Source organism: Erinaceus europaeus, chromosome 13 (genome assembly GCF_950295315.1).
Source record: "Erinaceus europaeus chromosome 13, mEriEur2.1, whole genome shotgun sequence".
NCBI classification, from domain to species: Eukaryota; Metazoa; Chordata; class Mammalia; order Eulipotyphla; family Erinaceidae; genus Erinaceus; species Erinaceus europaeus.
This window is the reverse complement of record NC_080174.1, coordinates 48,132,874-48,145,096: the sequence shown is the minus strand read 5'-3', so window position 1 is coordinate 48,145,096 and position 12,223 is coordinate 48,132,874. Positions and strand designations below refer to the sequence as shown.

Below are 12,223 nucleotides of genomic sequence, written 5' to 3'. Positions count from 1 at the left end.
CAGTGTCATTCACCACATCAATAAAAGCAAAGCCAAAAACCACATGATTATTTCAATAGATGCAGAGAAAGCCTTTGACAAGATCCAACACCCATTCATGCTCAAAACTCTACAAAAAATGGGAATAGATGGGAAATTCCTCAAGATAGTGGAGTCTATATATAGCAAACCTACAGCCAACATCATACTCAACGGAGAGAAGCTTAAAGCATTCCCCCTCAGATTGGGGACTAGACAGGGCTGTCCACTGTCACCATTACTCTTCAACATAGTATTGGAAGTTCTTGCCATAGCAATCAGGCAAGAGAAAGAAATCAAAGGAATACAGATTGGAAGGGAAGAAGTCAAGCTCTCACTATTTGCAGATGATATGATAGTACACATAGAAAGACCTAAAGAATCCAGCAGAAAATTACTGGAAGTTATTAGGCAATATAGCAAGGTATCAGGCTACAAAATCAATGTACAAAAATCAGTGGCATTTCTTTATGCAAACACTAAATCTGAAAAAGACATCCAGAAATCACTCCCACTTACTGTTTCAGCAAAATCAATCAAATATCTAGGAAAAAGGTGACCAAAGAAGTGAAAGACTTGTATGCTGAAACTATGAATCGCTACTCAAGGAAATAGAAACTGATACCAAGAAATGGAAAGATATCCCATGCTCATGGATTGGAAGAATAAATATCATCAAAATGAATTTTCTCCCCAGAGCCATATAAAAATTTAATGCAATACCCATCAAAGTTCCACCAAGCTTCTTTAAGAGAATAGAACAAACACTACAATCATTTATCTGGAACCTGAAAACACCTAGAATTGCCAAAACCATCTTGAGGAAAAGAAACAGAAATGGAGACATCACACTCCCAGAGCTTAAACTATATTATAAAGCCATCATCATCAAAACAGCATGGTACTGGAACAAAAATAGGCACACAGACCAGTGGAACAGAATTGAAGCCCAGAAATAAATCCCAACACCTATGGGCATCTAATCTTTGATAAGGGGGCCCAAAGTATTAAATGGAAAAAGGAGGCTCTCTTCAATAAATGGTGCTGGGAAAACTGGGTTGTAACATGCAGAAGAATGAAACTGAACCACCTTATCTCACCAGAAACAAAAATCAACTCCAAATAGATCAAAGACCTAGGTGTCAGACCAGAAACAATCAAATACTTAGAGGAAAACATTGGTAAAACACTTTCACACCTACACCTCAAGGACATCTTTGATGAATCAAACCCAATTGCAAGGAAGACTAGAGCAGAAACAAACCAATGGGACTACATCAAATTGAAAAGCTTCTGCACATCCAAAGAAACTATTAAATAAACAGAGAGACCCCTCACAGAATGGGAGAAGATCTTCACATGCCAGACATCAGACAAGAAACTAATTACCAAAATATATAAAGAGCTCAGCAAACTAGCACCAAAATAGCAAATGACCCCATCCAAAAATGGGCAGAGGACATGAACAAAACATTCACTGCAGAGGAGATCCAAAAGGCTAACAAACATATGAGAAACTGCTCTAGGTCACTGATTGTCAGAGAAATGCAAATTAAGACAATACTAAGATACCACCTCACTCCTGTAAGAATGGCATACATCAAAAAGGACAGCAGCAACAAATGCTGGAGAGGATGTGGGGACAGAGGAACCCTTTTACATTGCTGGTGGGAATGCAAAATTGGTACAGCCTCTGTGGAGAGCAGTCTGGAAAACTCTCAGAAGGCTAGACATGGACCTTCCATATGATCCAGTAATTCCTCTCCTGGTTTATACCCCAAGGACTCCATAACACCCAACCAAAAAGAGGTGTGTACTCCTATGTTCATAGCAGCACAATTCATAATAGCTAAAACCTGGCATCAATCCAGGTGCCCAACAACAGATTAGTGATTGAGAAAGCTGTGGTATATATACACAGTGGAATACTATGTAGCTATCAAGAACAATGAACCCACCTTCTCTGACCCATCTTGGACAGAGCTAGAAGGAATTATGTTAAGTGAGCTAAGTCATAAAGATAAAGATGAGTATGGGATGATCCTACTCATCAACAGAAGCTGACTAAGAAGATATGAAAGGGAAACTAAAAGCAGGACCTGATCAAATTGTAAGTAGGGCACCAAAGTAAAAACCCTGTGGTGAGGGGTAGACATGTAGCTTCCTGGGCCAGTGGGGGGTGGGAGTGGGTGGGAGGGATGGGTCACAGTCTTTTGATGGTGGGAATGGTGTTAATGTACACTCCTAGCAAAATTAGACATATAAATCAGTAGTTAATTAATATGAGGGGGAAAAATCAACTGTATGTCTCAAAGTTTTTCAAAACACAAACTGAATCTTTTTAATATATAGGCTGTGTATTTGATATGCGGACTCTCTCAAAAGCCTAGACCAAGTAGAATAGAAGCATCCAATAGCACAGCTATATAAAAGATACTGGATACTGTACAGCAAACCCTAACAAAAGGACTTTTCAAAGTTAACCCAATTACCAAATAATGTGATGATAACATTAACCATCGGTTGTCTTTTTGAACCCTAAGACAGCAGAAACCTCACATCTCCACTATAGAGCCCCTACTTCCCCCAGTCCTGGAACCCTTGGATAGGGTCCACTTTTCCTAGTTCTAATCGTCTTCCGGCTTTCCAACACTCTTCAGAAAGGAAGGAATAATTAGGTCCATCTCACAGTTGAAGGTAAGTCCAGGCCTTTGGACTGACTATGTTCTATTGCACTTGTTCAAGTAACCACCCTCTGGACCTTTTCTGGGGCTCACTGATCTTAAAGCCCCCATTTGGTAACTGGAATATCATATCTTAAGAGTCTGGTAGGGAGTCTGGCGGTGGCGCAGTGGGCTAAGCGAACATGGCACAAAGCGCAAGGAACAGCGCAAGGATCCTGGTTCGAGACCCTGGCTCCCCACCTGCAGGGGAGTCACTTCACAGGCAGTGAAGCAGGTGTCTATCTTTCTCTCCCCCTCTGTCTTCCCCTCCTCTCTCCATTTCTCTCTGTACTATCCAACAACGACGACACCAAGAATAACTACAACAATAACTACTACAACAAGGGCAATATAAGGGAATAAATAAATATTTGAAAAAATAAAATAAAAGAGTCTAGTAAAGGAGAGATCTGTCCACATTGGCCCCATGAACCAACCCATCATGAAGGGCAAGAGACAGAGAGGTGGTTTACCTGGCACGGGAACGAACACTGGTGACTGATGCACTGGAGGTGTGGCCCCCACCAGAGCCTCCTGAGGGTCCTGGCTCACAGAGAGGGTTCCGACAGTAGGATGTCCTATTGGGACCTCTTCGTCCTCCTGTGGGGATCAACATAAGGTCGCTTTTCAAGCCAGAGGAATATATCAGTACATCAATGGTACTGGTTACCAGTTACTTGGTCTCTTCTTATCACTTCTTCCTCCTACAGACTTATCATCTAGCTGCCATCTCTTTTTTAAAATTAGTATCTTTATTTATTTATTGGATAGAGACGGTCAGAATTCGAGAGGGAAGGGGGTGATAGAAAGGGAAAGAGAAAAAGAGACACCTGCAGTACTGCTTCACCGCCTGTAAAATTTCTCCCCTGCAGGAGGGACTGGGGGCTCGAACCTGGGTCCTTGCACATTCTAACATGTGTGTTCAACCAGGTGCACCACCACCTCTGGCCCCTCTAGCTGCTATCTCTCCCACTTCATTTCTTATCGTTCTCTGCTTCTACCTCCATGCTTTAAGCAAACTGGTATCTCTTTTTCTCCTTTTTCCTTTTTATAAAAAATATTTTATTAATTTATTTATTGATGAGAAAGATAGGAGAGAAAGAAAGAACCAGATATCACTGTGGTACATGTGCTGCAGGGGACTGAACTCAGGACCTCATGCTTGAGAGTCTAGTGCTTTAGCCACTGCACCACCTCCTGGACCACTCCTTTTCTCTTTTAAATGTATTTTATTTATCAAATATGAGGGAGAGAGAGCGAGAGAGAGAGAGAGAGAGAGAGAGAGAGAGAGAGAGATGGAAAAGAAACCTGACCATTTCTCTGGTACATGTGAATGCCACTTTGGGGACTGAACTCAGGACCTCATGCATGTAAGCCCAGTGCTTTAGCCACTGCACCATTTCCAGGCTGCTGACCTCTCTTCCAAAGTTAAGTTACACTTATTACTATTTCTACCTGGTATAGCCACTGTTTTCCCCTCTTTTTTTTCTTCTTTCTGACTACCACTATTAAAGTGGCTGCCCCACCACTATTCCCCTCCCCACAGCAATTTGCTCTCAGACATTAAACTTCATTTGTTAACTGTGTGTGGAGGGGAGTGGGGGGAGGTGCTGAGGCCTTGCACATGTGCACCTCCAATGTTCCTGACTTACTTTTTTCACAATATATGTGTGTGTGGGGGGGAACGCATGCAGCATGAGAACTTCTGCTTGTGCTGTAGCATTCCCATATGGTGCTAAGGCTTGACCTCCAGTCCTGCACAAGGCAAGGTGCATGTCCCCTACCAGGTGAGCTATCTCTGTCTTTCCTACAGAATGGAAAGTCAGTGAAGTCAATAATCTTATCTTTTTCACTACTATGAATGAATCCAGCAAGGTGAATTTTACACATACTGAGAAACTCAGCTAACAATGTGAACCACAGGTAGTTTCTCTGGGTCTTGGTACTAAGCTCTGGTGTACAGAGTGACTTTTTGATACTACAAATTTCTGTAGAGGGGGTCCAGGTGGTGGCACACGTGGTTAAGCACATACATTACAGGCCACAAGGACCTAGGTTCAAGCCCTTGGTCCTCACCTGCAGGGGGAAAGCTTCACAAGTGAGGAAGCAGGGCTGCGAGTGTCTGTCTCTCTCTTTCTCTGTCTCCTCTATCTCCCCATCCCCTCTCAATTTCTGTCTGTCTCTATCAAATAATAAATAAGTAGGGGGCCAGAAGGTTTACCTGGTTAAACACACATAGCACAAAATGCAAGGATCCCAGTTCGAGGCCCTGGCCCCTCACTTGCAAAGGAGTCGCTTCACAAGCGGTGAAGCAGGTCTGCAGGTGTCTCTGTTTCTGTCTCTCTGTCTGGCTCCATCTTCCCCTCCCTTCAATTTTTCTCTGTCCTATCCAATCAAAAAATAAAAATGATAAATTGCCACCAGGAGCAGTGGATTCATAGTGTCATCACTAAGCCCCAGTGATAACCCTGGAGGCAAAAAACAAATAAATATCTTTAAAAGAAACAAATTTCTGGGCACGAGTAGACAGCATAATGGTTCTGTAAAGAGACTCTCATGCCTGAGGCTCTGAAGTCCCAGATTCAATCACCCACACCATCGTAAACCAGAGCTGAGCAGTGCTCTGGTAAAAAAATAAATAATAAATCTTTTTTTTTTTCTGTAGGCACAATCTTGATACATAATATTCTAGTTACCCATGAGACAGTTTTTCCCTCCAGGATGTAAACCTGCACAATGGCCACCCTGGTAACTCATGATCAGGACTCAGAATAAGGCCATACAGTGGGCTCTGAGAGAATGCTGTGATTGCGGGCCGCAAAGCTGCACCCACAACCTACTTTCCTAAGCTCAGCAGTCTAGTCCGAGCTCCCAGACCCCTCACTTACAAAAGCCCTACACAAAGGATTGGCTGAAAGGTGATGCACCTGGTTGAGGGCACTTTAGTATGTGCAAGGACCTGTGTTCAAGCCCTCAGCTCCCACCTGCAGGGAGAAGCTTCTTCCCAAGTGGTGAAGCATTGCTACAGGTGACTCCCTTTACCTCTCCTTCCCTATCTTCCCCCCTGGATTACCCTGTCTGTACCCGATACATACGTGTGTGTGTGTGTGTGTGTGTGTGTGTGTGTGTGTCCTACACAAAGGTCCTATGGTAACACCCCAGTCACAGTCAAAAGTACAGTCATATTCATACCTCTTCACAGCAGCTCTCCCAACTCACTCCTTTACCTTACTTAGCTGTAGTTCAGAAGCTTTTCCCACAAACCTCTAAGAACTCAATATCCCCTCTCAATCTCTGTCTCCATTCAATAAATAAATAAATAAATAAATAATGGGGCTAGGTGGTGGTGCACCTGGTTAAGAGCACACATTACAGTGAGCAAGGGCCCCGGTTCAAGCCCCTGATCCCCACCTGCAGTGGTGATGTAGTGTTGCAGGTGTGTCTCTGTCTCTCTCTTTCTTCACCTCCCCTCTCAATTTGTCTCTGTCCAATAATAAGTAAGTAAATAAATGAATAAATCTTTTTAAATTCTCCAAGAAGCTCTTGTCTCGGAGCTCAGACCCCAGCACCAAAGCTCTGCTCACACACTATCATACCTGGCTCGGAAAGTCCTACACAAGCACCATCGTGCCCAAGTTCTGCCCATGCCTGTGCCCCTCTCTCTCTTCAGAAACTCTGCACCCACTTCAAGTCCACAACCCAGAAGCCTCGCCTACACACAGCTGTCAACCCAGAAAACCCGCCCCTCTTCTCCCTACCTCACACCTATTTATTTTCATCTTTTGTTCCCCCTCGCTGTGGACAACATTACTGTGGAATTTCAAAGTGTGGGTACTGCAGTAAAAATCTGACTTTTAGTTCCTGACTCTGCCACCTATTTTGACATTGAACGGTTAATATCTTTAAGCTTTAGTTTTGTCATATAACAAAGTCCCTTCATAGTATTACAAAGAGCATGTTAGGTAATTGGAATGAAGAGCATGGACTGACTAAGCAGTGAGTGCATGGACTAAGCAGTGAGTGTAGTCATTACTGTTCGTAGCATCTGCCTTAGTTCATTGCCATTGTTGCCAGTTTATTTGTTAATCCAAACTGGTTCTTGCTCTGTTATAGGCAAGCTAACTGATAGAGCAGCAAGTATTTTCCAAGGCAACCAAATGAAACTGAAACTGGTCAATATTCAGAAAGCTAAAATCTCTACTGCTGTATTCGTAAAAAGCCTTCTGCCATCATCAACTCACTGAACTGGAGGCTACTGAAGTGCACAATGACCTCTGCATCTCAGATATCCTAAGTGGGCTGTGCAGCAGTAGTTGGATCCAGCAAAACCTCCAGTGTCTCCTTTTGGATTCAGCAAGCACTCCTCAAGATTCAAGACTTCTCTTCATTGGTCAGCTCACTGGCCTTCGAGTTCTAAGTGTTTTCGATGTTCCTTTTTATAGCGAAGATTTGGCTACTGTTGCTCAGTTACCAAGACTAGAAAGCTTGGATATCTCCAGTATTTTGGTCACTAACATCTCTGCTCTCCTTACCTGTAAAGATCAACTCAAATCTTGCACAATGAACTCTCTGAAATGCCTGACCATGACTAAATCAAAGATTCTCCATGTAATGAGGGAACTTAAATGTCTGCTTCACCTTGATATTTCTGACCACGGGAAACTCAGATCAGAGCTTGCTTTTCATCTGCTGCAGTAGGAGGCTATTCTGCCGAATACCCTGTCCCCTGTGGATAGATATCTCGGGGGCCAGTGCCATCACTGATGAAGCTGTAGAACTGGTTATTCAGCAGCGGCCCAAGCTGCAGTTTGTGGGACTGCTGGCCACAAATGCTGGTTATTCTGATGTCTTTACTACTAAGGAAGGTTCGAGGGCTGGTTATTTTCCTTTCTGTTCAATGCAGCAGTGCTAAAACTCAGGGCTTTGTATATGTTTGCTACCACCACACAGCCTTGCTGGTCCAATTTTCTATACTTCATTCTCTTTTTGAGTGAGAGAAAGAGAGACAATAATACAGCACTGCTCCACCATCCACGGAGCGCCTCCATTATTGTCCATGGTGCTTTCATGTGGCACTGGGCCTTAAACCCAAGCTGGTTTCAGGCATGGTAAGGCCTATGTTTTAGGGGATGAGCTATCTTCTGAGAATTAAAAAGAAAAGGATCCATTACATATTATGAAAGAGACTGTTCCACATGGGAGAGTCCAGAGCTTCGCTCTGGTTTATGTGCCACCAGGATTGACCTGGGAACCTTAGGCATTACAAATCCAGCACTCCCCCAGGGGAGCTATTTTCCTGACCTGATGGTTTTTGCCTGAAAGAAGTATGTTCCATTTGTTCAGAAGAGAGTAGTAAGCTTTTGTTGTATATCAGAATTTGTACTAGGTATTAAAAAGCTATAAAGGCATGCAAGTTCCTGATCTTGACAGTACTCATTGTGTACCTACTGTGTGGTAAGTAGTGGAAATGCAACCTTAAGCAAGGTACAGCTTTGGCCTCCATGTCTCCCATTGTAACTGAATAGTGACACGTACAGACATATGCACAGTACTTCCTGTGTAGCAACTGTGTCAACATGTTGTTTTGTACTTAGTCATTCTTTTATATAGGTAAGGAGACCAAGCTTTGGGAGGGCAAATTACTCCCCTGTACTTGTACGAAAGTCTTTATAACACAAAACGCTTTTGTTTTTCACCTATTGACAGCTACATAAAATTATTAAAGCAATGAATCTATATGACTGATACCACTTAAAAAATATTTATTTATTTATTTATTTATTATTTATTTATTTATTTATTTTATTTTACCAGAGCACTGCTCAGCTCTGGCTTATGGTGGTGCGGGGGATTGAACCTGGGACTTTGGAGTCTCAGGCATGAGAGTCTCTTTGCAAAACCATTATATACTAACTATCCCGCCACCCCTGACACTTCTTTTTGGTGATTGACAAACAGCAGTTTTTAAAAGAGCCCAGGAAATAGCTTACCTGGTAGAGCACACACTAATTACCATGGATAAGGACCCAGGTTTTGAGCCATGAATGATAGGGTTTTTGCTCTGGTATTTTAAAAAATATTTATTTATTCCCTTTTGTTGCTCTTGTTGTTTTATTGTTGTAGTTATTGTTGTTGGCTAGGACAGAGAAATGGAGAGAGGAGGGAAGACAGAGGGGGAGAAAAAGATAGACACCTGCAGACCTGCTTCACAGTGGGGAACCGGTGGCTGGAACCAGGATCCTTATGCTGGTCCTTGTGCTTTGTGCCACCTGCTCTTAACCAGCTGTGCTACCACCCGACTCCCTGCTGTGGTATTCTTGTTAGATGGCTGTCTTCTTCTCTATCTGAAATTAAAAAAAAAAAAAAAAAGAGCCAGTGAAAATGAAAGTATGCTTCACTGCACTGGAATGACTTTTTCAGATAGAGACAGAGGGCACCCAAGCTTCTCCTTAGTGCTGTAAGTACTCCTGTGTCATGTATCCAGGGCTTGACCTGGGTCATACACACGATAAAGCAGTCGCCCTCCCAGGTGAGCTGGCTATACCGAAGTCCTACTCCATCCTTGTTGCTTTCTTATATGGTACTGGAGTTCAGACTCCCGGGATATGCACATGCCAGGCATGAGCTCTGTTAGCCCTTAACCCCCCCTTTTAAAAATATTTGTCATATGTAGTTTTTCTTTCTTAAAAATTATACTTATTATTGGATAACTACAGAGAAAAATTGAGAGGGGATGTTAAGATAGAGAGGGAAAGACAGAGAGAAACCTGCCGCCCTGCTTCACACTTGTAGAGCTTCCCCCTGTAGGTGGGGACCAGGGCCTTGAACCTGGCCCTCGTGCACTATGATGTATCCACTTAACCAGGTGCATCACCCCCTGTAATTTTTCCTGTACTGAGTGAGAGATTAAAGTTGATTTGCGGAAGCACTGGTTGCATTCACATTTTATTTTGATTTGAAAATAGCAACTGTGGAACTTGCTAGAACATAGCTCATCCATAGAACACACAACTTACCATGGAGAAAGACCCTTGGCAGCATGTGGGTGGGAACACTATGCGTGGTGCTGATGGAGGCTTCGTGAATGGAGGACCATTGCTGTAGTGTCACTCTTTTTCTATCACTCTTTTTCCCTTTTCTGTGTCTACCTCAAATTTAAGAGGAAAAGAACAAGTCTACTAAGAGCATAGAGTTGCACATGTGCAAGGCCCCAGCAGTCCAAAAAACAAGCACAAAAAACAGCAATTGTATGAAAAGTTCTATTAATCATTTTGGTGTCTCTAGGAAAAGGTGGGAGCCATCAGGTAGATTAGTGATTGCAATGTTCAGATTGAGTAAGAGACTTGTTTTCTGGGACTTGTACAGGAAGATCTATTTGTGATAAGGAGCTTTTTCTCTCCAACTTTTTAAACTTTCAGACTAGCTACATAGGATAGTCCTCTGACTTTTCCATGTGCACTGTCCAGCTTCAAGCCTGACCCCACTCTATCTGTATCTGAAAAAGTCAACCAGGAGTGGTGCCGTCCTGGTAAGCTCAATTCTTCAGGCAGTCAAAGGTTTGCTTCCTTGTTTTTCTTTCTTTCTATGCCACGTATAAATGAGATCATACGGTTTTTGTTCTCCTTCTGAGTTCTTGCACTTAGTAAAGTTCCCTCCAGCTTCATTTTTGTTGTAGCAAAGGGCAAGATTTCATCCTTTCTCATATTTGAATATACCTACAGAAATACTTCTGCAAAAGACTTTCATGCCTGAGGCTCTGAGGGCCCAGGTTCAATCCCCAGCACCACCATAAACCAGAGCTGAGCAGAAAGACCCAGAGGTCTTTCTGGGTCTTCCTCTGTATCTCATTCTCAAAATAAAATATTAAACATATATTGTAACGAACAGTGTAATGAATTATTTACAGGGGAATAGTTCTACACTGCACCCATTTGCATTGTGTCTACCCTCCAAATAGAATCACTATATTAATAGTTCTTGCAGAGTCCTAGAGACCATTTGACTGTTTTTTCCCAAGTTCATGTTGCAGTTTCCAATATCCCAAGTATGAACAAAACCATCTGGTAGTTTTCTTTCTTATCCTTACTTCATTCCTAGTTCCATCCATCATTTTTGTTCCAAAGGATACTATCTTTATACATTTTTTAAAATATATTTATTTACTCCCTTTATTTCCCCATTGTTGTTTTATTGTTCTAGGATAGGACAGAGAGAAATGGAGAGAGGAGGGGAAGACCAAAAGGGGAAGGGAAAGATAAGACACCTATAGACCTGCTTCACCGCCTTTGAAGCGACAGCCCTACAGGTGGTGAGCTGGGGGCTCGAACCAGGATCCTTATGCTGGTCCTTGCGCTTTGTGGCACGTGCGCTTAACCCACTGTGTGACCACCCAAGTCCCATAATTGTTTTTTATATTACAGTATTACATGTCAACAGGGGTTTAAATCCATACCATTCCCACCACCAGAATTCTGAATCTTCAGTCTCCCCACTGCAGTCCCCCACAGTTCCCCTAAGGTTGTAGACATGGGCCAACAGTCATCTTTACAACTATCTGCCAAAGGACAAAGGACACTATCTTTTTTTTTTTTTTTTTTTTACCAGAGCACTGCTCAGCTCTGGCTTATGGTGGTATGGGGGATTGAACCTGGGACTTGAGAGCCTCAGGCATCAAAGTCTCTTTGCATAACCATTATGCTATACCCCCACCCACAGGACACTATTTTTAATTGCAGAATAATATTCCCTGACTTTATCCCGTTATCTGATCATGGGCATTTAGGTTGCTTCCACTCCTTACTGATTTCATCAATTTAGGAACATTTGACCTCTAATGATCCATCACTAAAACTGAGAGGCTGAGGTAGAATTCATTCACTTCTTAGACTCACAATGAATGAAAGCAATGCTATAAAGCACTTAGAACAATTTATTGTTTCAAGCACTGCAGATGATGGGTGAAACATTGTTTTACAGGTTGCTGGTGAAGCCAATATGTGTCAGATTTCAGAAGCACTGAGCCAATACAGGAATAGGTTATGTTTTATGAAGGAAGCCCTCTACAGGCTTTTGATAGCAACATTTTCAGTGCAAGTATCTATATCTGCCATTTTAAAGGTAACTGCATCCCAGAAACATAGTTATAACTTCTTCTTACTTGGATCAATTACAGTTGTTCACCAAACATATTGACTATAGCTTTTTTTTTGTCTTCATCTATCCTGCTTGCTCTTTTTTTTCTTCTCTCAGTCTCTCTTTTTAAATTTATTTTCCCTTTTGTTGCCCTTGCTGTTTTATTGTTGTAGTTATTATAATTGTTTTTATTGAAGTCATCATTGTTAGATAGGACAGAGAAATGGAGAGAGGAGGGGGAGACAGGGAGAGAAAGATACCTGCAGACCTGCTTCACTGCCTGAGAAGCGACTCCCCTGCAGGTGGGGCACCCGTGGATTGAACCAGCATCCTTAGGCTGTTCCTTGCAC

At 42.5% G+C, this 12,223-nt stretch overlaps 1 protein-coding gene and 1 pseudogene across 1 annotated transcript in view; one reads left to right on the top strand and one right to left on the bottom strand.

Moving 5' to 3' along the window:
* Nucleotides 1–6,698, bottom strand: part of LOC132542372 (transmembrane protein 39B-like) — a 32,928-nt gene extending 26,230 nt beyond the window's left edge. The window contains exons 1-3 of the mRNA XM_060204944.1: nucleotides 6,690–6,698; nucleotides 6,338–6,389; nucleotides 3,215–3,341 (exon numbers count right to left, since the gene is read on the bottom strand). Of these exons, the coding sequence (XP_060060927.1) occupies nucleotides 3,215–3,341; nucleotides 6,338–6,389; nucleotides 6,690–6,698 (188 nt within the window). The remainder of the gene's footprint in view (nucleotides 1–3,214; nucleotides 3,342–6,337; nucleotides 6,390–6,689) is intronic.
* LOC103128073 (protein zyg-11 homolog A-like) lies at nucleotides 6,697–7,919 on the top strand (annotated as a pseudogene).
* The last annotated feature ends 4,304 nt before the right edge of the window (nucleotides 7,920–12,223 follow it).